This window comes from Podarcis muralis, chromosome 12 (genome assembly GCF_964188315.1).
Source record: "Podarcis muralis chromosome 12, rPodMur119.hap1.1, whole genome shotgun sequence".
NCBI lineage: Eukaryota > Metazoa > Chordata > Lepidosauria > Squamata > Lacertidae > Podarcis > Podarcis muralis.
The window spans coordinates 40,349,029-40,375,970 of record NC_135666.1 but is presented as its reverse complement, the minus strand read 5'-3'; the positions used below and the strand labels follow the sequence as shown (position 1 = coordinate 40,375,970).

Genomic DNA, 26,942 nt, shown 5'->3' with positions numbered 1-26,942 from the left:
TGGACTCTCCTTAAGGGCAGGGGGATGTTAACTCTCGCCCTCCCAGACTCCTTCTCCAAGATCTTGTAGCTGAGCCAGGATCTAGTTCAGCTGCAAGAGAAGTGATTTATACAGTATGTAGCTAGTTTAAGATGTTGCTCTGTTGTGCTTCTTTGCTGCAGACCAGCTTAGCCGGGTGCCTTAGATTTGAGTCTAATAAACTAGGGACATTTTATTGGATTATTGTACAGTGGTTCCTTGGGTTAAGAACTTAATTCATTCTGGAGTTCTGTTCTTAACCTGAAACTGTTCTTAACTTGAGGTACCACTTTAGCTAATAGGGCCTCCTGCTGCCACTGCACCACCGCCGCACGATTTCTGTTCTCACCCTGAAGCAAAGTTCTTAACCCGAGGTACTATTTCTGGGTTAGCGGAGTCTGTAACCTGAAGCGTCTGTAACCCAAGGTACCACTGTAAACAAAAAAACCAAACGAAAAACCCCATTTTGCCAAAATTTAAAAATCCACTTGGGTAGAAATTTTTATCCTGAAAAAGAGGACGTGTATGGAGTAAAAGAGAACATCTGGCAACCAGACCTGAAAAAGAGGATGTGTCCTGAAAAAAGAGGACATATGGCAACCTTACACATAGGAAGCTGGACAAGAAGCAAATATACATAGGGTATACTGTATTCACATCACCACTGACCACAGCCATTGCTCTCCCACTGCTGGTGGGTCCATGGATGGGCTTCAGGGGGTCCGTGAACCGGGTGTGGAAGAATGCCTTTTCCAATGCAATAAAACGAGTTGTATGCAAAATGTGCTTTTTCTGGGTATTGGCTTCATAGCATTCCTCACATTCTCAAAGGGATAAGCCTCCATCACAATGAACAGGAACTGTGTAAGAACATCACCCCAGTCTGCCCAAATGCTTATGCTTTCGCTGACAGTGGGCATCCCAGACAGAATTACTTCCCTCTCCTCCCAATTCTTCCTCTTCTTGGATTACTTTCTCCATATCCACAGACAACATTGTCACCCTGCCTGTTATCCAGGCATAAAACCCGGGTGTGTTCACATTTAATCTGTCTTCTAGTGCTGTCGCTTCTCCTTACACGACAGAAGGACGTGTGGATCCAGAATTGGCCTCCACAGTCACTTACTGATACACTGTTAAGACCGTGTTCATGGAAGACAATCTTACTTGGCTATGAGTGATCTCCAAAAAAGAAGAAAAACTTGGCTTCCCATCTCCTTCTGTAGCCAGCAGAAAGTCCATGCCCTTAACTGTAAAACTATCCAGCACCTTGACCAACCCTATCTTTGGGCTCACATATGACCCTTGGAAAGTTGCCCAGAAGCAAAGGACCGTAGCTCAGTGTTATAGAATGGGCACTCCATGCAGAAGATTCTTGGTTCAATCCCTGGCAGGGCTGGGCCAGACTCCCTGTCTGAAATCCTGAAAAACCACTGCATGTCTGTGAAAGGCAATGTTGGGTTAGACAGACCAAAACTGTGACAATATGAAATGAGACTGCTGGTCTTAAAAAAAAAAAAGGGGGGGGGTTGCTGCCCCTGCTTGCAGCTAAACTGAAATATCAGATTTTAAAGATCCTTGTTACCTTACCACTGACGTAAACGTTCTTTATGGCTTTGGTAAATGCTAGTGCTTGGCAAAAGCAGGTTTTGCAACAGGCAAGCAGGTGTGTTTCGGCAGCTGGAACAACAGAGCTGTCAAAGCGAATCCTCCCTCCCCCTCCCCCACGCCCCCGGTCTCCTCTGTATAGATCTGCCGGGTATGCCAATGAATAATGGATTGTGAGAGATCATACATCTCCTTCTGGATTATATGAGCAGGTGAGGACACTCTAAACTTATGTTAATTACTCCATAAACACAGCCGGATAATAGCAGGCTGAAAAGCCGTTGAGAGAGCGACGACAGCCTAGGATTTGCTCTCGCCAAACCTGCTTTATTTCATTATGAAGAAGACAATCACAATGCATTGCATTCTGCTTCGGGAGGTTTGCATTGTTCTGTTGGTTGGAGCATATTAATTCCTGGTATATTTTTGAACCCCAAGTTGCTGGTTCATCTTAGTGGGCACCACCACACATTGGACTTGGGCCTGGTCAACAAGGGAAGCAGAGTTCATTAGTGGAGTGGGCTGTACTATTGTCACAGTCTTCAAGATGAGATATAAATCTAAGCCAATGTTTTAATGATTACCCCTGTTTCCATAATTATAGCAACTGATTACATGCTTTCATTTATATGTTGACAAACTCTTCTATGACTCGTTAGCTACAATTATTTGCAGGGTTAACACCCCACCCCCGAAATTTGTCCATTCCAAATTCTCTGGAGCATCCAGTTTAAAATAATGGGCCGCTGGAATAAATCCACTGCTTCTATAAGGAACAAGCTCCCTCGTGAAATGATTGACAGCAGAAGCGTTAGATAAGCATAATGAATCTTCAGTATTAACTTGCATAAAGATGCATGAAGATAAGCTATCCTGTTAGAAAAGCTATTTTGTTCACTTAGGCCACAAATGCAGCAGTATTGATTCTGAATGTTTGCCGATAGATATTCTGTGACATTTCAGCTAGAAATTGTGGGTTATTCACTTGATATCCTCATCTGCATAGAAGCTAGGGGCAGCCTACTGGGAGGGGAAGATACAAATGTCTGTAGCAGGTTCATATTGGGAAAATAGCAGAGATGATGATGATGATGATATCACTTCTCACACAGAGAAGGGTGTCTCAAGTGACTCGCCATGAAAAAGGCAATAAAACCATACATAAAGCAACAAGAAAACACAATATCTAAACATGTGCATACAAAAATATTTTTAAAAACCCAAATCATATCCACCCCACTAAAATATCAGCACTAAAACAGGCAACCTCCCCACCCCCCGCCGCCGCTAACTCACTACTCTCAAATTTAGCATAATTTTTTTAGCCCTGCATCTAAAAGTGGGCAGTGATGTTGCCAATCTTCCTTTCTACTGTGCCACTTCTCATCTCATTCGACTCTTGTACATTCTTCTTGCTGCTATAGTATTTATATACATAGATTATATATCATACATTTTGTATATTAAATAGACTGAACTCCTTTCACTCCTTGTGTGATTTGGTTTGGTTTCTCTATCTCTGTCCAGCTCCTGCCTCCCATACATTCCATCTCCTGGGAGTTACAGTGGAGCAAAGGGCCAGGCTGAGAAAAGGAATCCCCTCCCTCTCTTCTGCTTTCTTTTTAATGTTTGATGTGCTCCTTCTTGTAATTCTATAAGCCTCTCTCCTGCTCATCTTATATATAAATATCTTGGATTTCTAACTCATGCAAAATTGCTTTATGCAAAACCAAACAAAAGTCAAAGGGCTTAATGAAGAGATGTGTACCTCTAAGAAGGGGGAACGAATGCCTGAGACCTGTGAGCCGTCTGACATGGGATTGCCAAACACCCAACAAAAAAAGGACCTACAGTTCCAACATGCTTCTGTATTCCCCTTCTGAACTGGAAACTGCAGTTGTTGGGGGCATTCCTTGACCAAACACAAAAAGGGTGATGTCATGGACTGGTTAGATGCAAAGAATGGTGGGAACCCCCAAGGGAAGGCAGCTCAGAGCCCAGGGAGGAGTGGTGGGACAATGTTGAGTGGCTACAGGGAGGATACTGGGAAGAGGAGGTATCCATAGCTGTCAACCGTCCCTTATTTGGCGGGAAACTCCCTTATCCCAGTGCCGTGTCCCGCTGCTGTCCCTTATCGATGATGTTCCTTAAATTTCCCAGGTTTCAAAGGAAGCAGCTCCTCTCTCTCCCTCCCTCCCTGCCGGCCAGGGAGGAGGGAGGCTCCAACTGTGTTGCTTGGCTGTGTTGCTCACCCAATAAGGAGTGTAAGAACGACTGGGGGGGTGGAACTTGTGCCGATCAAATCGGCTGCTTTGCCTGGGGACTCGCCTTTGCTCAGTGCTTCCCAGCGGAGAGGTGACGGTGGTTTTCCTTGCTGCATCCCCTTTGCCGGGTTGCTGCGCTGTGGGAACCACCGCTTGAGGCCTTTGGCTCGGAGGGGCTCAGAAGTTGAACATACCTGTGCTTGGAAAATCCCTTATTTTGGCTGCTGATCCCTTATTTTTGAGGCTGCTGGTCCCTTATTTTCAAATCTGTAAGTTGACAGCTATGGAGGTATCAGAAGCTGAAGAGGTAACAGGGCTGACTGAGCTGGGGTGAGTCTGTGGCAGAGAGAAATCCAGAATCAGAGGCAGAAGCTGAAGCAACAGAGTGGAATGAGGAGGACCAAGAGGCAGAGTTGAATCAGGCTGGTGAAGAGTCATGGGTGTCTCCCCCTCCTGCTATAGAAGCTTCCTTCCCCACTTGTCTCCCAGTACCAGAAGAGGCATAAAAAGGGTGGATAGGTTGGCTGCACACAGGTGCAGTCTCCGATTGCTTAGAAAAGGCCATGGAGAGGAAGGGAGGTGAGATTTTTTTAGCCTCAGAAACTGATTTTCATGGAGTAAGACCACTGAGAATGAGCTGCTCTGCTCAACAGGCCTGACACTCAACCAAATCTGTGGAGACAGTGTTTTGTTTTGTTTTTGCTAATAAAGAGTTAACACGAACTTTGAACTGTGTGATTACTGGCTGGCACACTCCTGTGACAGGTGTGGATTAGTGTGAGTGCCAAGAAAAGGGGAACTGACTGACAAAGGAGCAAAAGGCAAGATTAATGATTGCATCTATAGATAAATCTTGGAGGTGGGAGCACACTGAAAAACAGAAATCAAGGTAGTACAGAAATAGTAAGTTAAAAACAACAACGAAGGAGACTAAAATTGAATTTGTTTTAGTTTTATAATGCATAGTACAAAATAATGAAACAATAAACTATCCATGCTGGGATGGCTGTAAGGAAGGCAGCTACAGGTAGAGATAAGCTTCTAAAGGCAGCTGGATTGCAAAACTCTCAGAAAGACAATACAAAATGCTCTTACAATGATTATGTCTACATACCTATCCAGTTCCAGTTACTGTTGCTGGACTGCCCAGATGTGGTGCTACATTAAAAAGACTCATATCAGCTGTTTCGGATGCTTTAAATATTCCACTTTGCTAAGCAATATCCCACCTTCACGAAGCATTGCTGAATGTGATGGGTTTTTCCTTAGCTCAATCAAAATCTCAATTCAGTGTGGCCTGTGATTCTATTTTTAGCTAGAAACACCTTTCACTATACATTTCTGCCCATAGGTTTGTGACCTGCACCTCCCTTCTCCCCCATGGGTGCCTTCCCTTTTTTTGGTCTCTCCTCTGCAACTATACTCTCACAAAATCTCTGCCATCCAAGACCCTCTTTGCACACACACTGAACCTCACGGGTACCATTTGCCTATGCAGTATGTAAATACTTCAACCAGGGCCAGATTTAGGTTTGATGAGGCCCTAATCTACTGAAGGTAATGGGACACTTAATATGTCCAACTGTCCTTTGTCAACAACAAATTGTGGCTGTTTTTTGTGTTGAATATTTTAGGGAGCAGGTTAGCAGGTAGGGCCCATTACTTATATCATAGGAGCCTACACAACACAAAACACTGTTGCTGTATGTACCGTATTTCTCACTCTATAAGACGCACCAGACCATAAGACGCACCTAGTTTTTGGAGGAGGAAAACAAGAAAAAAAATATTTTAAATCCCAGAAGCCAGAACAACAAGAGGGATCGCTGCACAGTGAAAGCTGCAATCCCTCTTGCTGTTCTGGCTTCTGGGATAGCTGCACAGCCTGCATTCGCTCCATAAGACGCACACACATTTCCCCTTACTTTTTAGGAGGGGAAAAGTGAGTCTTATAGAACAAAAAATACAGTAGGTTTTATTTGTTTTTTATCTTATATTTTATAAATGTACATCCATTTGTTGTTTTTTCCTTTAAATTTTTTTGGGCCCCCCAAGAGAGTGGGGCCCTAAGCTATAGCTTGTTTAGCGTATACATAAATCCGGCACTGACTTCAACCAGAGGTGAACAACTGCATGGGTTTCCCCCCACCTGATTGGTGTCCCCCCCCCCCCCGCCAGGAATGGAGAGTCACCTAAAATCACACTCAATGGTGTTGCACCCAAGATGACTGAGCACGATGTGTTAGTGGCTGTGCTTACAAATATACGCATAAAATCAAGGAGAGCTTTTATGATAAATCAGCTGAGGTTTATTTGCTCCATTAAGTTTCTTGCATTAAGTATTTTATTCTAGATCCAAATGTACAATAGTGGATCGCTGTGCAAGGATCCCATTCATTTCATTCTACATATTTTGTGTTTTCTTTAAAATGAAGTGAAACATAACCAATCTATATATACTTTTTGTCAGCAAAAATAAAATGTTTGCTATTGATAGAAAACATTCCCCTCCCCCTTCAAATGACATGAGCTCATAAGCTGTAAAAAATAAATACTTTCCCACCAGTGGCTTCATTTTAATGCTATGGATTTTCTCCAACGCTAGTTGTGCTTGAAATGAATGAACATGACTAACTTAGGTCATTCATTTAAACTAATGCGTCTACTGGTATAGCTTTGGGGCTTTCTGGTATTGCTAATTTTCTTCTCTTACTCTCCAATCCAGAAGAGTGAGTTAAAGGGGAAGGAAGCTGAAATACTTCTGCCTTTAACTGCAGCTACTGGCTTACACTGAAAGGTTCAGCTATTAGCACAGGACAAATTATATGCCCCCCCCCCATGGGCAATAAAGAAAAGTGATAGGGAGAAAAATAAAATGTTACTATAGAGATTTGAGAAACCAGGACCCTTGGCTCAATGAAACCCATTTGATAGCTCCACAAATTATAGCTTGAAAAAATGGAATGGTTTGTGGTGACCAGCACAGTGGAGAAAAAAAAATAAGGAGGGAGCATTCCTTAAATCATGCAGGATTTGTAAAACAGTATGTTTCTGGGGGTTCTTTCCATGGAAAAGATCCTTTCCCATACAGGAATATTTTAGTTGTACATCCTAATGAAAACCCTTGCAGTCTTAATATACCCACTTTCCAGGGAGTAAGCTCAATTGAACTCAATAGGACTTTTCTTCTTAGAAAGGTGTAGCAGGATTGCACTGTAACATTATCGGGCCATATTATCTTTCGGGGGGGGGGGGACAATTCCCATGTGTATGTTGTTAATTAATTTCAACATCTAATTCCAATCCTATTATACATAGATGAACAAAGCCTTCTGCAAGAATAGTAGCCAAGTGAATCATTAATAGCAGAATTAATAGGGAGTACCTTCCCTTTAGCTTAGTTGGCATTACTTCTGAGTAAACCTGAGTAGCATCACACTACATGGTGCCATACCATTTGAAACGAAAGGGTTGCACCTAACGGAGTCACTCAGGTAACGGTAAGGCTTCCATTAGAGGAAAAGGAAGGAAAGCAATTTTCAACTATTTCTCCCCTGTAGCCTCTCTGCGTCTTCTATGGAGCTCCCCTAACCCTCTGGAGGAGATTTAGGGTTTGTGAGCAGGGCGGCAGGGGGTAGAGGGAATAACTGAAAATTGCTTCCCTCTCCATTCGACTGATGGAAGCTTTACTGTTAGCTGAGAGGCCCTGTTGGATGAAACCCACAAATGGATGTTTCACTCTTTTTTTTAAAAAAAAAAAGTTAGAACATCTCAGCCTTTAACTTTGGCCTTGATCCAAAGTTGCTTCCTTTGTTCCCCTTAAGATCTCAGATAAGTGGCTGGCTGACCTTGGCAATCATCAAAATATGCCACCCGTTGCTGCTTCATGTGATTTACTGTGCTTCTTTCTCAATCCAAAACAAGGGGCGTATTATTTAGACTAGAATGTGTATGTAGTGTTATGATGACATGGAATCTGTTGCACATTCAAAATGCACTTCCCTGTTGAAAAGAATTGGTCTGCATACCCCAGAAATTTGCTATTTGGTTTTATAATATTATAAATTGCAATTACATACCTATTTGGGTAAACCACTTGCCCATTTTATTATTTCTAATGTTAAATTTATGTACAAAAGTGCAAGCCAGTTGATAAATATCCCCTACTGATTTAATGACTATTCATTTTTATGGCGGGGGAAAGCTTAAGTATTTGCTTTAAAACGTATTTCAGAAGTACTTGCTTGTGATACTACAGCCTGAGATATAACTCCCAGGCCATGGTTTTGGTTGAAGAAGTTACCTCCGATTGTCCGGTTTTACTCTGAAATGGTTACCTGACCTTTAAAAAATAAAGGATAAAAGTGATGATGTGCAATAGCAATAAATAAGGGCATTGGTTATCAACGATTAAAGTAGTACAGTTCACATGTTGTTACACAGTTTTCTGATTTAACATTGTATAAGCCACCTGGCTTTTATTCTCCTGTAAATAAAACAGTACCCTATTCTTGATTTGTATTCTAACGGCATGAACAAGTTCATTGCAAACTGCATGCAGAGAAAAGGGCTGTATGTCCGCTTTAAGCTAAGAATATTTCGATCTAATACGTAAATAATGTATACATGATAGTGCATTAATTCTGAAAACGGCAAGCGTTGTTACCAAAAAAAAAGAGGAAAAACAAAATCCTGATTAGTCTCCTTATAAATATTTTCAATACATATTTCTTACCAAGTATAGAAAAATAGTATTTTTGATAAAGAGGTCTGATTTACATAACAAAGAGCGTGCAACAATTAACCACTCTCTACCAGCTCTATTTGGTTGATTGTCAAGGAGGTGACATGCAGTGGTAATTGTCCCTTTGCCTTTGCAGCACTGACATAAATACTAGCAGGAGCCTCGATCACCTGAAGCTGATATTGTCTGGCGGCAACAATCGGGCAGTAAGGGGGTGAAAAACCCTTTGCTTCGCACAACAAAGACCTCCTATCCCAAGGCTCAACGGTCTTCGTGGTCCAGCTACTTTGTCCCTCAGGAGCTGCAGAGTGTCACAAAAGTCTGTTGAGCAGTCCAGTTAAGCTACAATCTGTGTATAAAAGGCTTTTCCAATGTGCTTCTTAAATCTAGAAATCACCTCTCTGCATATGCGCTGGTCAAACCTTTGCCTTTGCACGGGTCGCCAATTTTTGAGTTTGCAAATTTCCATGAGCATCTGAGGAAAAGGCAAAATAATAATAATATGTCATGCAGTTTACAAGCTGGCAGTTGTGGAGCATGCTTGAAGTGTTATCACGCCACCGTTTCCATTATACGTTTATGGCTTTGCTATCTTTAATATCCACTGTGCTTTTCATGACATCCAGAGGAAAGTCTTCTGAGGTCTGCGCTGCTGCTGTCCCCGTAGTTCCTTCCAGGTCCCAAGAGCCCGGCAGGTTCTCCAGGCTTAGCGAACTGACCGCTCCCTGACTAAAGCTGCCTTCTTCGGATCTGCTGGGCAACACAAGGTGCAAGGACGTATCCGACGAAGAGCACATGGAGGAGGAAAGAGTTGCTGAAATGGACTGGAGGGGAGTCAAGGTGGTGTCCGAACGCGGAGAGGTGCAACTCACAAACTGCAGGTGATCTTTCTGGATCACGTGGTAGTGGGAGGGGGAATGTTCAAGGCTCGACGTATAATAGAATTCGCCACCCGTCGAATTCTGAAGGTGGGATTCAGTTCTTGGCGGGCCGCTACCTACGGAGGTCGCATCCATGTTCCAGATGCCGGCTATCGTATTGGAATGGCAGAGCTGTGCTTTGGTGCAGGTGACATTCGGAACCTGCATATGCATACACGGCTGGTGTGGAGGCCAAGACATTCTAGTCTGTAAGTTTTCCATGTTGGGGCTCACGGCTGCGCCATGCACGGCGCAAAACTCCGGGGACTTTTGTGCCACGACCAGGTTTTCCAAGAGGTGCATCACATTCTTCATGTCCTTGCTTAACTGAGAGACCTCTTGAGTCAAAGAAGTGACCTGAAATATATATATATATATTTAAAAATATATGCATATAAAAATATTTACACAACATCGTTCAAACGAAAAAGAAATGGTGGAATCCAACTCATGCCTTGCATTCACAGAAGGGCTTTTGATCCAGCAGATGCCTCCACTAATGGAAGAGGAAGGGAAGGTATTTTTTATTGCCAATTCTGCAGACCTTGGAAATCAGGGTGGAAGGTGGCGTGGGATGATGGAAGGGAAAGGGTGAATGGGCAAGAATCGCCTCCCATCTTCTTCCATTAGTGGAGCTGTCCGCTGGATCAAAAGCTCTCTCATGAATGTAAGAGCGCCAACAGCATCCCATCCAATAGACAGAAGGCAAGTTTCACAACTTAATCCATCTCTCTGGTTCCAGTTGCAAAATTCTCTTTAAGAACAGAGAGGAGTATTTCGTAAGGAAAATACCGTATTTTTCTGTGTATAAGACTAGGCTTTCCCCCCTAAGAAATAATGTCAAAAATTTGGGGGCTTCTTATACATGGATACATCTTCCCCCATTTTCTTAAATCGGAGTCCCCAAAAATAGGGGGCGTCTTATACATGGGGGCAGCTTATAGACGGAAAAATATGGTAAATCCGTTGATTCTTGTTTTGTTTGATATTTGTGCCACTTGTGGTTCACGACTGTGTGCCACAGAAACGCTAACAAATAACCTATTTTAAGTTTCATTAAAACCAACTGCGTGGGTCAAAGTTCTCCCATGGGGAGTAAACCAGAAGATTCAAGAACCAAGGCTAAGTTTTGAATTACTTCAGGACCAATTGCTAGGTGCTACATTCCAGTTTGCTGAGTCAAGCTGGAGCCTCCTCAAATCATATTTTCAAACTGTTTTAATAATCTGCTTCCAACATGATGAAATAAAAACCAATTATTAGAGGGGGTTGCTTTTGAAAATAAACCTTTTGGCTTGAATCCTATAATCACTTACCTTGGAGAAAACCCCACTGAACTCAATAGGATGTACTTTTGAATTGATATGTACAGGATTGTTCCATTAAGGCATGAAGAGAAAAAAAAGTTCTTCTCTCCCTCCCCCCCCCCGCCCCCCAAAATGTCGTAAATGTTTGCAAAAGCTCAGCTGAAACTCAACTAAAACATCGGATTGGAGGAAATTAAGGCTTTAATAGCATAGGAATCAATGAGACTTATGCTAGCCATGATTAAATTTTCCCCATTTCAATGGGACTAAGATGTCATTGTTGAAAGCTTTCTGAAACAGAAATGCTGTCAAAATATTTCCTATATTTCTGTTTCAGTGTATCTGAAGAACTGTGCATGCACACAAAAGCTCATACCAATAACTAACTTAGTTGGTCTCTAAGGTGCTACTGGAAGGAATTTCTTTATTTTGTTTTGACTACGACAGACCAACATGGCTACCTACCTCTAACTAGAAATATTTCCAAGTTTAAGAAGTGCCCAACCACCAAGAATTAACAGTGTTCCCTATCTAATATTATATGTTGTGCAATAGAATGGCCATTTCTTTAATGAAAATTCATAATTTGAGAAGTACTCATCTGGGAAGGCTTATCAGCATGATAGTTTATGTGGGTAATCATATTTTTTTGGAATACATAAAATTTGCTATAGGGACGTTGATGGAGAATATACCTCTATATAATGAAAGTAACCAGCTGTAGTCTACAACCTATTTATTCTAGTATTGTTGGCTGAAATCAATTACTTTACACACACTGAACTGAGTGAATTGTGGATTAAAGTCGAAGGAAACCTGTTTTCCCATTTGATTATACTGTACATAGCTAGCAGGAAAAAAAGCATGAAGGTACAAAATTAAAAATTAGCTCTGCATTGCTTCCAGTAGCAGATAATCAATGTATTTTAGGCGAGATTACTGCCACTGTGCTCCCAGAATTAAACTTGTGCAGTTCATCAAATTGATGAAAAGAGGAAGTAATTTGCAGAAAGCAAGATGAGGCTGTACATTAGTTTTCAAAAGGGTAAACGTACCTGTCAGAAAGAGAAAAGGATAATTGTGAAGCATTTGAGTCTTTCTGAACTAAAAGCGTTTCCAATTAGTGTGTGACTTGTACAACTTAACCTGCTCATTACTATAAATTAAGCACCTGACGCTGTCATGGTTAAGTCAAAGCAGATCAAGTAGCCTTAAGCCACATCCAGACACCTTAGAGTTAAAGCATATTTATGCCACTTTAACAGTCAATATTCAATTCCTGGCATCTCCAGGCAGGCCTGAGAAGATGGCCTGACTGAAAACCTGGAAAGCACACTGCCAGCCTCTATAAGGCAACTTCCTATGTTCACTAATTATTAACAATATAAAAATACATTGGATATGCTGAAACTATAGGTTAAGATTCTAAGAGCCTATGTGATCATTTAGAGGTTCTCTTTCTGACTGAAAAGCTGCTCCTGAAAACTGAGGAACCCTCTGAAATGGCATTTGACAGTGAATGGTGGGAAGGGATAATCCGGGTCATGCTCAAACAAATATCTTAATTTTACTTCACCTTGACCCTCAGTTTCCACAATTTTGTTTGTTTCTTTCCCCTCCCCCACATACCATTGTGTGAAATACTATTTCATAATGTATTTCTACTTCCAGTTTGTTGGGCTTCATACAAGTGGGGGAAAGCCTAACGACTGTGGTATTAATCTTTAGTGCTTCTGAAATCACATTGCAAACAGGTAAGCAGTTCACTAGCCATCTTAAGGTGCCTTCAGTGGAGATAATAATACATCTCAAAATTTTGGGGTGCAATGTTAGTTTGTATCTTCAGCTTTTATTTTATTTTTTATACTACCACTTGCTTTAAGAAATATATCAAAGTTGAAGCAGAAATTCGTTGAAGCTGCACTCCTAAGTACATTTACTAGGTGGACACTTCCAGATGATCTGCTCACTGTTGACCGTTCGTCCTGATTTGCTTGCAAGGATATTAGGCAACATTCGCTATTTAAGGAGCATTCGCTCCGTGGAGAGGCTTGACAATCCCGCGCTAAACCAAGTGTTATTCCACACTTTCCAATGCATTTTCCTGTCACTTCCCTTTTTGTGGAGTGCGGAGTGGGCTTGTTGTGCAGGACCTGCCAACAAACTCTAATTGTGAACCTTAATGTGACTGACTTTCACACGGATATCTGTCACTTCATGTGAGCTACCTCACAGGGTTGTCAAGAGGACAAATAATGGAAGAGGAAAATTAGCGCGCCACTGGTTCCTGGGAGGCCACATGCTAACCACTACACTACACTGCTCTCTAATTTGTACGCCATATGGGGACTAATAGGTCTGCGGTGTGGGCTGAGGTCTTGCAGTGGGAGATGCCTGAAGGTGAACCACCACTGTTTCTCATGTCTGCAAATACACCCACAGGCTCAGCAATGTTACCAAGCCTTCATCTATCCGTGGCACCACACAATTATATTCCATAGCTAAGTGAGGAGGCACTGCACATTGCAACCACTAGGTGGATCCCTCTGCAAGCACTGAACTCTAGAAAGGACCTTTGCCTTTGATTTTCATTCTTGCTATGCCCTGCAAAGTAAAAAGGTAAAGGTAAAGGACCCCTGGACGGTTAAGCCCAGTCAAAGGCGACTATGGGGTTGCGGTGCTCATCTCGCTTTCAGGCCAAGGGAGCTGGCATTTGTCCACAGACAGCTTTCCGGGTCATGTGGCCAGCATGACTAAAGCACTTCTGGTGCAACAGAACACCGTTACGAGTGCCAGAGTGCATGGAAATGCCGTTTACCTTCTCACTGCAGCGGTACCTATTTATCTACTTGCACTGGCATGCTTTCGAACGGCTAGTTTGGCAGGAGCTGGGACAGAGCAACGGGAGCTCAGCCCGTCGCGGGGATTCAAACCGCTGACCTTCCGATCGGCAAGCCCAAGAGGCCCTTCCCACCACACACTTTCAAATGCCATTTCAGAGGGTTCTCCAGTTTTCAAGAACAGCTTTTAGACCTGCGTCCCTGCACTATCTGCCAGTACTTGTTTTCCATAGACTTTAATGGGACAAGGATTAACTTTGAATTTAAGTTAATTAACTTTGAATTTCAGAACTTCACCAAATCAATGAAAGTATGTGCTCTCTGAATAAAACCTGAATAAAGTGCACCAGTACCTTCTACAAAAATGGAAATATATTATAAACCTGCAGAACAGCAGGTTGAAATGCCCATTTTTCAGCACTTTCAAACTTGATGTACCTGTGCTGTAATGGATAGAGTGTTGAACTATGACCTAGGAGGCCAGGGTTCCAATCCCCACCCTGCCACAAAGCCCACCTTGGGCCAGTCACTGCCTCTCAACTTAACCTACTTCACAGGGTTGCTGTGAGGATAAGATGGGGAGGGGAGGACCATGTTCACCACATTGGGCCCCTTGGGGAAAATACAATAATCAATAGATCATAGTTGTTTGAAGTTTGGCACATTTGTAGATCTCTTCAGGTAGATCCCACGTGCTAAATTTCAAAATTACCAGCAGGTATTATTTTTAAAAGCTGTAGAATTTTGACGTTCATACTGGCAGAACCTTCTTTTTGCCCCTCTCCTGACCCTATAATAAAATATGGGTAGCCTTCAGCTGCATAAATTTGCTAGGGATTTTTGGACTACTGATACACTTTTTAAAGTAATGCATCTCTATAGACACAATCATTTTTGCTAACTAGAGACTTTAGAGTTTTGTGAATGCTAAGCGTTTCCTATGAAAGTGAAATGCCCTTCTGTATTATGCCCCTGCACAAATTTAAGGATCATGGTATGTTTGCTTGATTTTGGTCCATTCTGCTCCAGTAGCTTTTGCTCTGTGGCAAATTACTAGTTCCCCTCCAAAAGGAGAGCTAGGTAGCAATTTTTTGATTGCTAGTAAAGTGCTGTAACACAATTACCTTGTATGAAAGCAGTTATTTGCCCTTTTGCTAGAAAGCTTTTAATCTCGGTTGGAAAGACTGCTAATGAAATGTGTTGCTCCTGGCTACCAATGACCTCCTTTCTCATTCCCCCCCCCCCTTAAAAATACACAAAAACACTGGAGTAGGGTATTCTAAGAAATAAGATGCAGGTGCTGGAAAAGCTAGGAATTGTGTTCCTCCTCTTACAATCCAATGCATTGGTAGGAAATGTCGTCATGGCCACAGACATACGCCCTGTCTGGGTTGTGCTGCTCTTTTGTAAATAGTACACACAAGGGAAAAGCGTAGTAAGCTCTCCGTCGCCCTCCATGAGTTCCATTTCATTGCTTTCCACTTCTAATTTGTATATAGCCCTTCTATATTACCATACACAAGGTGGCTTACAGCAACAAAATATACAACAAAGAACACACACCTTATTATTATATCTGATCCAATACAGAAAGTCATAATAAAGCATAACTTAAAAATGAAATGACTTATATCAAATAAAGTAATATTCAATAAGCTAGTTGAATATAATAGTGCACAATAAAATTAAACAGCTATTTAAAAAAAAAATTTAAACAGCTCCAAACATCAGCAAATGGGACGCGGGTGGCGCTGTGGGTTAAACCACAGAGCCTAGGACTTGCCGATCAGAAGGTCGGCGGTTTGAATCCCTGTGACGGGGTGAGCTCCCGTTGCTCGGTCCCTGTTCCTGCCAACTGAGCAGTTTGAAAGCACGTCAAAGTGCAAGTAGATAAATAGGTACCGCTCCAGCAGGAAGGTAAACGGCGTTTCCGTGCGCTGCTCTGGTTCGCCAGAAGCGGCTTAGTCATGCTGGCCACATGACCCGGAAGCTGTACGCCGGCTCCCTCGGCCAATAAAGCAAGATGAGCGCCCCAACCCCAGAGTTAGTCATGACTGGACCTAATGGTCAGGGGTCCCTTTACCTTTAAACATCAGCAAATGATAATTAAACAGAAATCCACTCTTAACAATCACAAAAAATACTGACTGAACTATGAACGAGAAAAACAACAGAAAGTCACAATGCATAAAATAAAAAGGACAAAGCACCCTCTCCTTCAAAACTGGGATTCCAAATTGTGCAGGGAGTATCTCTGAGCAGAGAAGGGTCTCCACTTAGATGTCACCTTCTATGTCCTAGAGGGCAATGCAAATCGTGATACAGGTGGTGGAGCTTAGTGCATTCGTCTCCATTTGCCCTGCATAACACTTATACATGGGCAGCGCATCTGAAAAGTGCTATAGGCTATTGGAACTAAAGATTTATCAATTATCACTAGGCATGAAAAATTAGCCTTACCTCAAGGGTGTTGCTGATCCTAAGAAGTTTCATTTCTCCACAAAGAAGAGTAGAACAATTGAAATGACATGAAATTCTCCATACCTCATTATTAAGCCTGTTGATCTGTTGCTTTGCCTCTTCCGCTTTGATGACTAGCACAGCGGCGCCAACTTCATTCTCTGTAATCATAACAATACATACTGTAAGTAGAGGGTCACAGAAATCTCGCATCAGTGACCCGATTGCTCATTTCAGTTTCTTTCCAGATTTTAGTTTGTGAAGGAACGATTTGCCTATGTAAAAAACAAGTGTTCCAAATCGAGAACTTTTTCTTGATTAAATAAGGCTAAATTAATTCAAATATGTAAAGTTCTACCTTTCCTTCAATGAGTTCAGGATAAAGACATCAATAAAAACAAAAAATAAAAATAAACCACAGTTCCTCTGAAACTGAAATGGCTCAGCTTAAAGAAAGAGAGGAAGGAATGGGTAAGGTTTGATTGCTTCCATTCCATAGGTTTGTGCTGTGATGCTTGTCACAATTCAGAAATGAGCCGAGTAGCCCTTCTCCCAGCCCCCCCCCTCCAATCTTTTAGGCTATCATCTTTCTGCACCAAAGAAAGTCTTTGAGATTTATTCTGTATTAGACTGTAAAATCTGGTCTAGATTGCTTTTGTTCTCTCTGGTGAGCTTGCTATATAGCTGTCTAGGGGGAAAGCAACTGGGTTGTTGTTCTTAAAAACCCCTTAGGAATGTGGATGGGTCAAGGTAAAAGCTTCATGGTTGGGCTTTGTGCATGTGTGTTTATGTATGTAAGTAAGCCACAACAACCATTTTCATTATTTTTTTTAAAAAATGTTTTAATTTGGGGCGTATGTGATGTACAAAAACTCCTCTTCCTTAGCATCGGTTAAAATTAGTTGGCACTTTATTTCATTTCATTAAAATATTTAATGATTTTAAAACCGTAGGAAGTGGGACCTGCAAGAAAATCTTGCAGTGTGGAGCGTTGCTGTTCAGGATTCCAGCCCCTCCCCTCCCCCTTCTTTTCTCTGCCCTCTCGCTAAATAGTCTTTCTGTGTTCTGTAGCCACAGAGAATGCTGTCATCATTGGGCTGTTTTTCCACACACTCTTCCCCAAATAATTATGGGAACTGTAGGTCATTAAATGTTCTCCCAACAACTCTCCGCTCCCTTAACAAACTACCAGGATTCACTGGAGGGGGGAGCCATTACTGTTAAAGTGTTATAAGAGTGATTCAAATGTTTGGTGTGAGTGTGATCGGAATAAGCATATTGTACAATTATTTTATTGTTATGATTAATATGGCTACTCACATCAAGCTTTTGCTTTTCTTGGAGTTGATCCTCCTCCTCTGGCACCAATTATCTTTCACCACCCATTGCCAGAATTGTACGTTTGGCTTTGGGGCTGCAGACTATTGGACCTTAAATGAACACTTTGCTACTTAATATTACCTTCTTACAATTAGCATTGACTTCTTTAATGGGGCGTGCAGAACTATACACAGGGATGGGCCCTGATTTAGGAAGCAGCAATGCCTATAAGCATCACAATCTTTTTACCTTGTCTGATAAATGGCAAGAAAAGAAGCCCAGATAACTGGAAAGAAATAGCTCTAAGCTTCACCCCCCTGTCACTCTTGCCCATGATGATCCAGTCACATCTAAGGATTTCTCTCACAGTGTGCAGTACACAAAAGGCAGCCCTCTCTGAAAGGTGCATTATGAATCATTTGTAAGATGGCTAAATATAGCACTAACCCCTGATGGTAGGAGATGCTCTGGAATCCTGCCTGAGTTGTTCAGAGCTAAAGTCAAATGTCTGGCTTTCTTCATTATTGTTACCATCTTCTGTTCCATCAACGATCCTGAAAAGGAAAGATAATCTTGGAATAATTGCACAGAAATCAAGCTTCTTTGTCCTCATGCATGGCTAACAATACACACATTTTTAGGGAAACAGAACGTTCATACGATGAACTTTACCATTATTTGAACCTAAAGTTGCTTAAAAGAAAAGAGCTGCTATGTTGGTCGAATGATAACGTGGCTTAGAAAATTCTATGTTTATCTTTGCAAAGAAAACACACTGAAGTGGATGTTACTGACGTAAGCAACATTTTTCCTTAATAAAGCACTGCAAGCCTTTGTCTGTCTTGTCAGATCTCATTTCCTCCTGAGGGGCTACTCATACTTTTGAAGAGGAGTAGGGATAAAAGTAGTGTCCAAACCTTTCCCCAGGTTAGAGGAAATCTGAGATTTCCCTTAGCCTGGGTAGCAGCAGAATTTCTATGATTAAATGTGTTGTTCGGAGGAAAAGATCGCTCCGCCGTAATATTATTTTGGATTTGATGTGCTCCTTGCAAGCAGAGCCTGAAACTAGATTGTGATGTTTGCTTCATATAGGAACAGAAGATTGAGGTAGGATATTGTGGTGTATACAAAAAAACACAAGAAAGAAAGCAACCAGAAATAACCCTCTGCACACAACGGCCATAAATTAGAATTTCAGCTCGCTGAATAGATGCCCATTCTCATTCCCTGCCCGCCTCCAAAAGGCATGGTGGAACATAACTTGTGTTTTGTGTTGTGTTAGCAAGAAATAATGCAAGCTGTACTGGAGGTTTTGTAAAAACCCTGGGAGTCGTACATGCTCTCTTTTCGGGCAGGGGCGGAGATTAATGTAATGTTTTAAAAAACCTGACTTGTGAAGTTCCACTCCCTTTATAAACTTTCAAACTGGGCATGGGGAGAGGGAGCACTGAAGCAGCCAGCTTCAACCCCACTTTGCACCACACACTTGAACATCAGCAGATAGCTTCTTCTGTCAATAATAGTATATGCAATGGAATCTCTCTGTGTGGGCTCTCAATCACACAGAGAGAGCCTTCTACATTTAACAGTTGCACGAATGGGATGCCTCCACAAGTGTTAGACTAAATGCATAAAGGTCAGGAACAGGGACTGACACTAAGCTCCAAGGCACTTGCAATTTCATTAGATGGCCTGAACGAAGCTTTCTTCTTTGGCAATATGACTGTGTTTCTGTACTTATTGTCCTGTTTTTCATCCATACTTTGTTTGCCGTTTCTGTGTTCTTTCTTTCCCTTTAATTGATGAACCCTTTCCCCCACCCTCTCCATGAAGGATTGCCATACATCCAGAATACTGCAGTCGGCAGCAGCATTTGGGGAGAAATCGAGAAGATGTCCGGGAAAATGTGGCAGCCCATGGCAGCAGTGCCGTTTTTGCCCAACAACTTGGGGCAAAAGTAAAAAAAAAAAGTCCAACAACTTTGCCTCCAAACATATTTTCTGTCCGGATTTTCACTGTTTGAAATATGGCAACCCTACCTCCATGGCAGAGCTTGGAAGATGGCTACCCAACCAAGGTGTTGTTTAATTATGGCAACTTTCCTTAAGTCATATGAATGTTTGTACACTCCATCATTTCCTTTAACTTATCACTAATCTTCCCTGCATTTCGAATAAAGAAGAAGTGCTGCCGAGATACAAAATGGGGGAATATCATTTGTTCAGCCAACCTCTGTTGATAAATGCCTGTGCAAGATTAGCAGTTGTATAACACTCATCAGTAAATTTACTGTAATGAAAGGGAGGTGATAATGCAGCATGAAGGAATGAAAATGGATTTATTGAACTATAACCTATTTTACAAAGGTCACTGAACACCTATTAAAGGTGATTACTTTCATTCATAACTGTCCTAAGCTAAAATCAGCGACGTGGCAGAGGAGAAGGTTCCTCTCCCCCCTCCCGCCCATTTCTTATTCCTCAGGCACTCCTTCCTGCAGCTAGCTTCTATGGACACAGTTCACTGAGATGTTTCCTGCACAAGCCAAATTGAAATGAATAGGGAAGTAGTACATGCTGTTCCGATTTCTCTCAATGGACCTCATGCAGCAGACCTCCCCACTGGGTTCGGCTTAATGTCTTTCCGAAAGCCTTTCAAGGTGAGAATGCAGTCTGTGAGCATTTTAAGGAGAAGGGAGCTGAACTTCCGTCTTAAAATTTGCATGGGTCAACAAAAGAGAGAGCCTTAAAGCAAACAGCTAAGCACTTTGCTGAGAAATCAAGTGTTTCTCTGCTTTTGCACTGCGGGGAGACAGCTGTGCAAAGGCTGTTGTTACTTAAAAAGACAACCCTCCAAGGAACCGCACAGTCCCTGAGATTGTCTAAGCTGACGGAGCCAAAGCTTGGACAGAATCACATAATATACAGTATTTTTTGCTCTATAAGACGCACCAGAGCACAAGACACCTATTTTTGGAGGAGGAAAACAAGAAAAAAAATATTCTGAATCTCAGAATGCAGAACAGCAAGAGGGATCACTGCGCAGTGAAAGCAGCAATCCCTCTTGCTGTTCTGGCTTCTGGGATAGCTGTGCAGCCTGCATTCGCTCCATAAGACGCACACACATTTCCCCTTACTTTTTAGGAGGGGAAAAGTGAGTCTTATAGAGCAAAAAATACGGCATTCTCTGTACATAAAGACATAAGAGCCTGCTGGATCAGGCCATCTCGTCCAGCACCCTGTTTTCACAGTGACCAGTCAGATGCCTGTGGTAGGATTGCCATGTTTCAAAAAGTAAAAACCAGGACACCCCCAAAATTGTTGAGGTTTGTTTTTGTTTTTTTAAGGAATCCACCCCACGCCTTTCGGAAATCCCCCTTGGACGTCAATTCCACCTTTGAAATCCCAGCAATGTCCATGGCGTATGACCCGTGGGAAACCCTGCAAACCTACCAATCAGGCAGCCATAGGCAGGGCTGGGGGCAGGGCTGTTGTATGGGCAAGGAAGGTTTTCATATAAAGCGACTCTGCCTAAGCTTTAGCTCCGGCTAGGGAGCTTCCCTTCAAAGTGCCTTGAGTGGGTATTTTGCAATCGGGGTATCAATTTTTTAATATAAGATAAAATAAAACATACTGCTCCTCCATTGCTTCCAGAGTACTAAAACGTTCATGAGCTATGGGCTAGCTCAGGGACTGCATGGTTTCAATGACCCTTAAAAAAAACCAACCCTCATACTTTGTGTTCTTTTTACATATCCTTCTGACTTCCAGGACTCTGAATGAAAAACAGACAATTTTTAAAGCAGGTCTGTTGAAAGATGCAGGTGCATTTTGGCAATTAAAAACAAACTAAACTGAAATCAGTAAGGATGGTTTTTGTGCTTACAGTGCAATCCTGTCGATGTCTGCTCAGAAATAAGTCCCATAAAACTCAGTGGGGCTTACTTCCAGGCAAGTGAGTAGAGGACTGTAGCCTCAGTCTCCCATAATGAATGCTGGATAGGGTCTTATTGTGCCCTTAAACATTGTGCATTGTACTGGTTTTAGTTACCAGTTCTTCTGAACGCCTTCTGTATAGAGAACCATTATTCCTTTACGGGTTGTATATTTTTTTAAAAAAATACTTTTTAATTAAATTTTCACTTTAAACAAACAACAATAAATTTCAACATCCATTTGTACAACTCCTTCCCCGCCCCCCCGCTCTGGCAAGCAATGACTTCCCTCCCTCCTGCCAACAGTTTTCTATTTCCAATCTACATCTCACAGTTTCCTCTTTATTCAAGTCCATGCCATAAGATTTATTTTATCCTGCTAGTGTCTTCAAACTTCTACAGTTATTATTTAGATAATCAGTGAATTTACTCCTTTATGGGTTGTATTTAAAGTGGTTTAAATTGGTGGGTAATTTTAAGGCAACAATATTGTTAGCAACAGTATCAAAGAACGGAAAACATTTATGATCCACAGGAAAAATGTTGGTATGGAAAGAGAAACTGGGTGCACACCATTGTAAGAGACATTCCTAATATTTACCTGGGGCTGAGGTCTGGGGGACCAGTGCTGTTTAGGGGTGAAAGGTGCAGCTTCAGGTTCTTCTCTCTCCTTTTGGAGTAATAATGCAGTTCCGTTTCATGCTTGGTTCTAGAGGAGGTTGCGCTGCAAACTCGGATAGGTGAGTGGAAGGGCACAGTTCCTGAGGCCAACTGTTTCAAGTTTATCCCAAGATAGCTTTTATTGCTTCCTGACTTTTTCTGCTGGGAGCAGGAGGTTGTGCTTCTGGTATGGACTGGAGAAAGAGTACCAGCCTCCTCTTCTACCATCTCCTCCTCTTCTTCCTCATCTTCCACAATAGAGGGAAGTCTCTTGTTGATGCTTCCATTTCCTTTCGAGTCTGCCTAAAATAGCGGATAACTCATATTGAAATTAAAATGGAAATCTGCTTGCTATGTCATAACTACAGTGGTACCTCTAGTTACAAACTTAATTCGTTCCAGAGGTCCATTCTTAGCCTGAAACTGTTCTTAACTAGAGGTGTGCTTTCACTAATGAGGCCTCTTGCTGCCACTGCGCCGCCAGTACACAATTTCCGTTCTCATCCTGGGGCAAAGTTCTCAACTCGAGGTAACTCTTCCAGGTTAGCGGAGTTTGCAACCTGAAGCAATTGTAACCTGAGGCGTTTGTAACTCGAGGTACCACTGTATCTGAGAATCCAACTAGTACTGTGTTGAATGTTCCTTCCACATATTTTCCAATCATTTCCCAGGAGGAAAGAAATTGCATTTGAAAATGAATAAAGGGGGGGAAATTGCAATGACTTTCTCTTGGGTGGGGTGCAGAAGTGCTTTTTGTGCTCAACTCGCTTTTGGGAGGGCCAAATGGTGTTTGTGAGTGTCTTGTCGTTCAATCTACATCATCTTACCAGTAGCCCGCACTTTGTAGCCTTCTGGGGTGCCTGCACTATAATGGGAAGATGCAATAAGATAACGCCTCTCATGCAGCCTTTTTTCAGATCAGGAGGCATGGGCACCCAAGGAGGCTGCAGAGTGCTGGGGAAAAACTTACTGGAAAGAAAAACTCAGAGAGGCACACCACTCTTGGCCACCTTGCAACAAGGTAAGCTCAACACCCTGCACCCAAATTTTTAAGTGACCTGAGAATTAGACAGAAAAATGGAAGCCTCTTCCCGTGTGGAAGAAAACTTTTGAGCATTCAATCAAACCCAAAGACCACAAATGTTCCCACTGTAAACATTTTGCAGCTTCTTGGGTTCCTTAAATGGGATTCCACTATGCGAGGAGATTTATAAAATATTGGTCTATAAACACAGTTCAGCAAAATGAAAGCAAATGCATTTTGTTACCCAGAAATGTTCCATATTTTTAGTTCATACAGAGCTGTGTAATAGATAAATAGGTTGTCTAATTAATTTACCTATTTATTTAAATCTCTTAAATCCCATGTTTCTAAATTTGCTTGGATGGCAACAAATTAAAATGTACATAACAAAACAAAACAAAACAGAAAGACAAATCCACACTGACAAATGACAACATAAAACAACTCCAAATGAACTGGAGCAGCTTTCCCCCTAAAAACTAGCTCAAAGTTTTAGTACAAAGGTAGATCTTACATAGTTTCCTAAGCCAAAGAAGAAGATAATATAGGCACACCTGCTGAGAGAGACTGTCCCAGAGCTGGGGTAGCCACTCAAAGTGCTTTGCTGCATCCTGCGCAAAGGGAAGCTGGAGTGAAAGCCTTGACAATGCTATTTGCAGGTGTGTGGGCTCAGGGAGGCGGATGCAAGTCGTTGTCTGATAATAGTAAATAGCCTTAAGAGCCTTTGCAGAAGTAATAGGCAGGGGAGAACATTTAAAATTAAGTGAATCCAAATAGGGTAACGTTGCTCAACAAGTAGGCAACACTATTGATGTCCGGGAGCTTCAAAGCAGAACTTTTCACAAGACCGGCACTGTGTGAATTGCAAGAACCAAAACTAGGCAACATTTCTCGGTAAAGAAAATGATCCTGAAACTGGAGTTTGGGTTTAAAATCAGGAACTTTCCCCCCACATGTAGCCTTATTCCTTTCCATAATATACTTACTCCATGTGGGTTGCGGTGTACATTCCAGATACAGTTTCCTATTTAGATTAAATGAGCGTAATGTTGCTAACAAGCCCCGTGGTCTGTATTGGCTTGCTCTACTCTTCCTATCTATCCTATTTCCATCCTGCTTGTGGCAATTTTTCATTTTATGTCCACAACTCACAGGTAGAATAGGATAAAATATATTTATTTATTTTTAAATTTATATGCCACTTTATATTTTTAATAAAATCTCAAAGCATTTTACAGCATGTTAAATCAATAAAACAATAGCCAGGCAATCTTCCTCCGGCCTCATGAGGAGCCTCTTTTGTAGGGCTGGGTGAGTTTGGGCCCCGTCCCCTAGGCCAGGTGGAAAGGGCTACTTGACTACTATATTGGCTACTACCTTGACAGCTAACTTGTGGAACTTCAAGACTCGCCAAAAATTTGGACCAGGGTTTAAAAGCTTTTAGTCCTAGCCTTCTAACCAAGGTATCATATTGGTTATCATCATGATTTTCATCTATATTTTGTCCTCAACTAAGAACGTATACAGTATAGTCCCATTGTGACATAAGTTTTATCTTCATGGCACAATGTCCATGGAGGATTAAGTATGAGCAATATTACATCAGAATGAAAAATCAATCTGGGAGAAAATATGTAGACCCTGCGTCCTGTTCATAGGCTGGCCAACCCAAATTCACCTCTGTTTTGAATTTGGTTTAAGAAACAACAAAAATAAATAAATGTATGTGGCAAGGTTTATTAGAGGCTCACTCAAAATCTGTACTAATAGGTGAAATAATAAGAACAAAAAGTATCAGTGAACATGTGCAAAATGCCCTTCCTTATCATGTAGCAACTACAGCATGTTCCTAAACCAGATTTCCTCAGCCTGGTCCCCTCGAGATGTTTTGGACTTCAACTCTCACCATCCCTCATCATTGGCCATGCTATCTGGGGCTGATGGGAGTTGTGGTTCAAAACATGTGGTTCAAACAATTTGGAGTGCAGCTGGTTGGCAAAAGCTGCCCTACACTTAGAATTAAAAGCCATTCATTCTGTATAAGAACGAAAGTGTGGGTAGTCTCTTTAGCAGACTCACTGAGGCAGCGGGTCAGATAGGACACTACCTCTCTTCCACTCTGGCCCCCTCTGATATCACCAGATGGCAGCACAGAGATGCGATGTTCAAATGTATATGCAAAATCAAAAGGGCTAGTTATCTGGGCCTCATTTTATCTGGAATGGCAACCATACAAAATGGGCCTGAACACAACCCAACACATAGGGCTGCATTCAACTAACTTCTTTGCAGAGTAGATGCACTGAAATTAATGGCCATATCTAACTTAGGTGGGTGAACTCTGAGTAAAAGTTAGCTGAATACAACTCATATAAGTATAAAATCAGTATTATTTTATAATATTAATATAATATTCAGTATTAACCCAGCCAGATGGGGGGGTATAAATAATAAATTATTATTATTATTATTATTATTATTATTATTATTATTATTTGGCTAGGGAGTTTCTCTCTATATACTTTCAAGATTTTGAAATTGCTCCGTTCACGTCAATATAGCATAGTAAAAAGTCTGTTGCTTTGAAATCAATATTTTAAAACGTCACTGTGAGTTGCAATTCAGAAGGTGATCTTTTGGGGAGATGAATCAACATACATAAGTTAGAATCAGCATGCAAAACGCATCATATTTTGATATGAGACAGCCCAATATTTAATGAGAACTTACAATTTTTTTTTACTTCATAATTCTACGCAGACCAGAAACTGTGCATGCAGGGCCTGGCTTTAAAATGCAGAGGTAGCAACTGGGCATGCAAACAGGCAAGTTTATCCATGCCAACACTACTGTACCCATTATAAACAAGGACCTTTTAAAAGGTACATCATCTCAGTGCCTGCTGGGATCCAAAGGCGACACTCTGACCCAAAAGGAATTTGGATTCAGCCACAGGTATTTTAAAACTAAGCTCATTATATTAAAATCAGTCAACCATACCTGACAGATTGCAGACTTGTTTGATAATCTTGTGATTACCTGAAAAGAACAACAACTAGAGGAAGTAGCAAATACCAGAATCTGCACAATAGTGGCTTTTCCAGCAGCAATTTTAGAGCAGGGGGTGGCGTAAAAGGGAAATCTCACATCAATGGTCTCTCGTGTCTGTTTGCTAAATCAGTTGACAAAACGGTTTAGTGGAAAGTGAATTATTTTTTAAAATCCCTATGTCTTAAAACGTGAGCAAATATTCATTTCTGATACTGAAGCCCACAATTTTTTCTTAGGTGGTACTTTCTGTTTTGATGCATAAGGGCACCATGCCACAAAAAAAGAAGTGGCTTTTTAATGGCATGGTGCCATATGTATATAATCTTACTTGATTTTTCATCTTATTGTATATGTCTGAATGTGCCATGGGACAGAACACACCTAGCAAAAACAACAGATTTTGGTTTGGTATATGGTATAATTTGCATTTTTTCACATTGAGCATGCATGCCCTTTGATTTTTGTACTTGTTTTTATTCCCTTGTTTTTATATAACCTTTGTGTTTTGTTTGAACTTATGAGAATTAAGCTGGTGGATGTTACTGCAGGATCAGATCTGAAGCAATTGCAAATTTCTAGAGTCACATGCTTTAAATGCCCATTAGAATGGTGCAGTTTGGGATATTTTTAAGAGTCACTGCTTTTAGATGCTACCAGTTGTAGTTGTTTTTAGAACCCTTTCTAAGTATTTTTCCTTTGATTTCATTTTAAAATTTTGTATCTGTTTGCCACCCTGGGCAGAGCAGGATATAGATTTTCAATAAATAAATGAAATGAAATGAATATGCTTTA

General features: G+C 41.5%; 1 protein-coding gene across 1 annotated transcript in view; it reads right to left on the bottom strand.

Moving 5' to 3' along the window:
• Positions 1-9,147: 9,147 nt before the first annotated feature.
• Positions 9,148-26,942, bottom strand: part of KCNH8 (potassium voltage-gated channel subfamily H member 8) — a 155,515-nt gene continuing 137,720 nt past the window's right edge. Inside the window, exons 12-16 of the mRNA XM_028750902.2 lie at positions 26,100-26,138; positions 22,017-22,378; positions 17,929-18,035; positions 16,246-16,322; positions 9,148-9,911 (exon numbers count right to left, since the gene is read on the bottom strand). Of these exons, the coding sequence (XP_028606735.2) occupies positions 9,204-9,911; positions 16,246-16,322; positions 17,929-18,035; positions 22,017-22,378; positions 26,100-26,138 (1,293 nt within the window). The 3' untranslated portion in view covers positions 9,148-9,203. The remainder of the gene's footprint in view (positions 9,912-16,245; positions 16,323-17,928; positions 18,036-22,016; positions 22,379-26,099; positions 26,139-26,942) is intronic.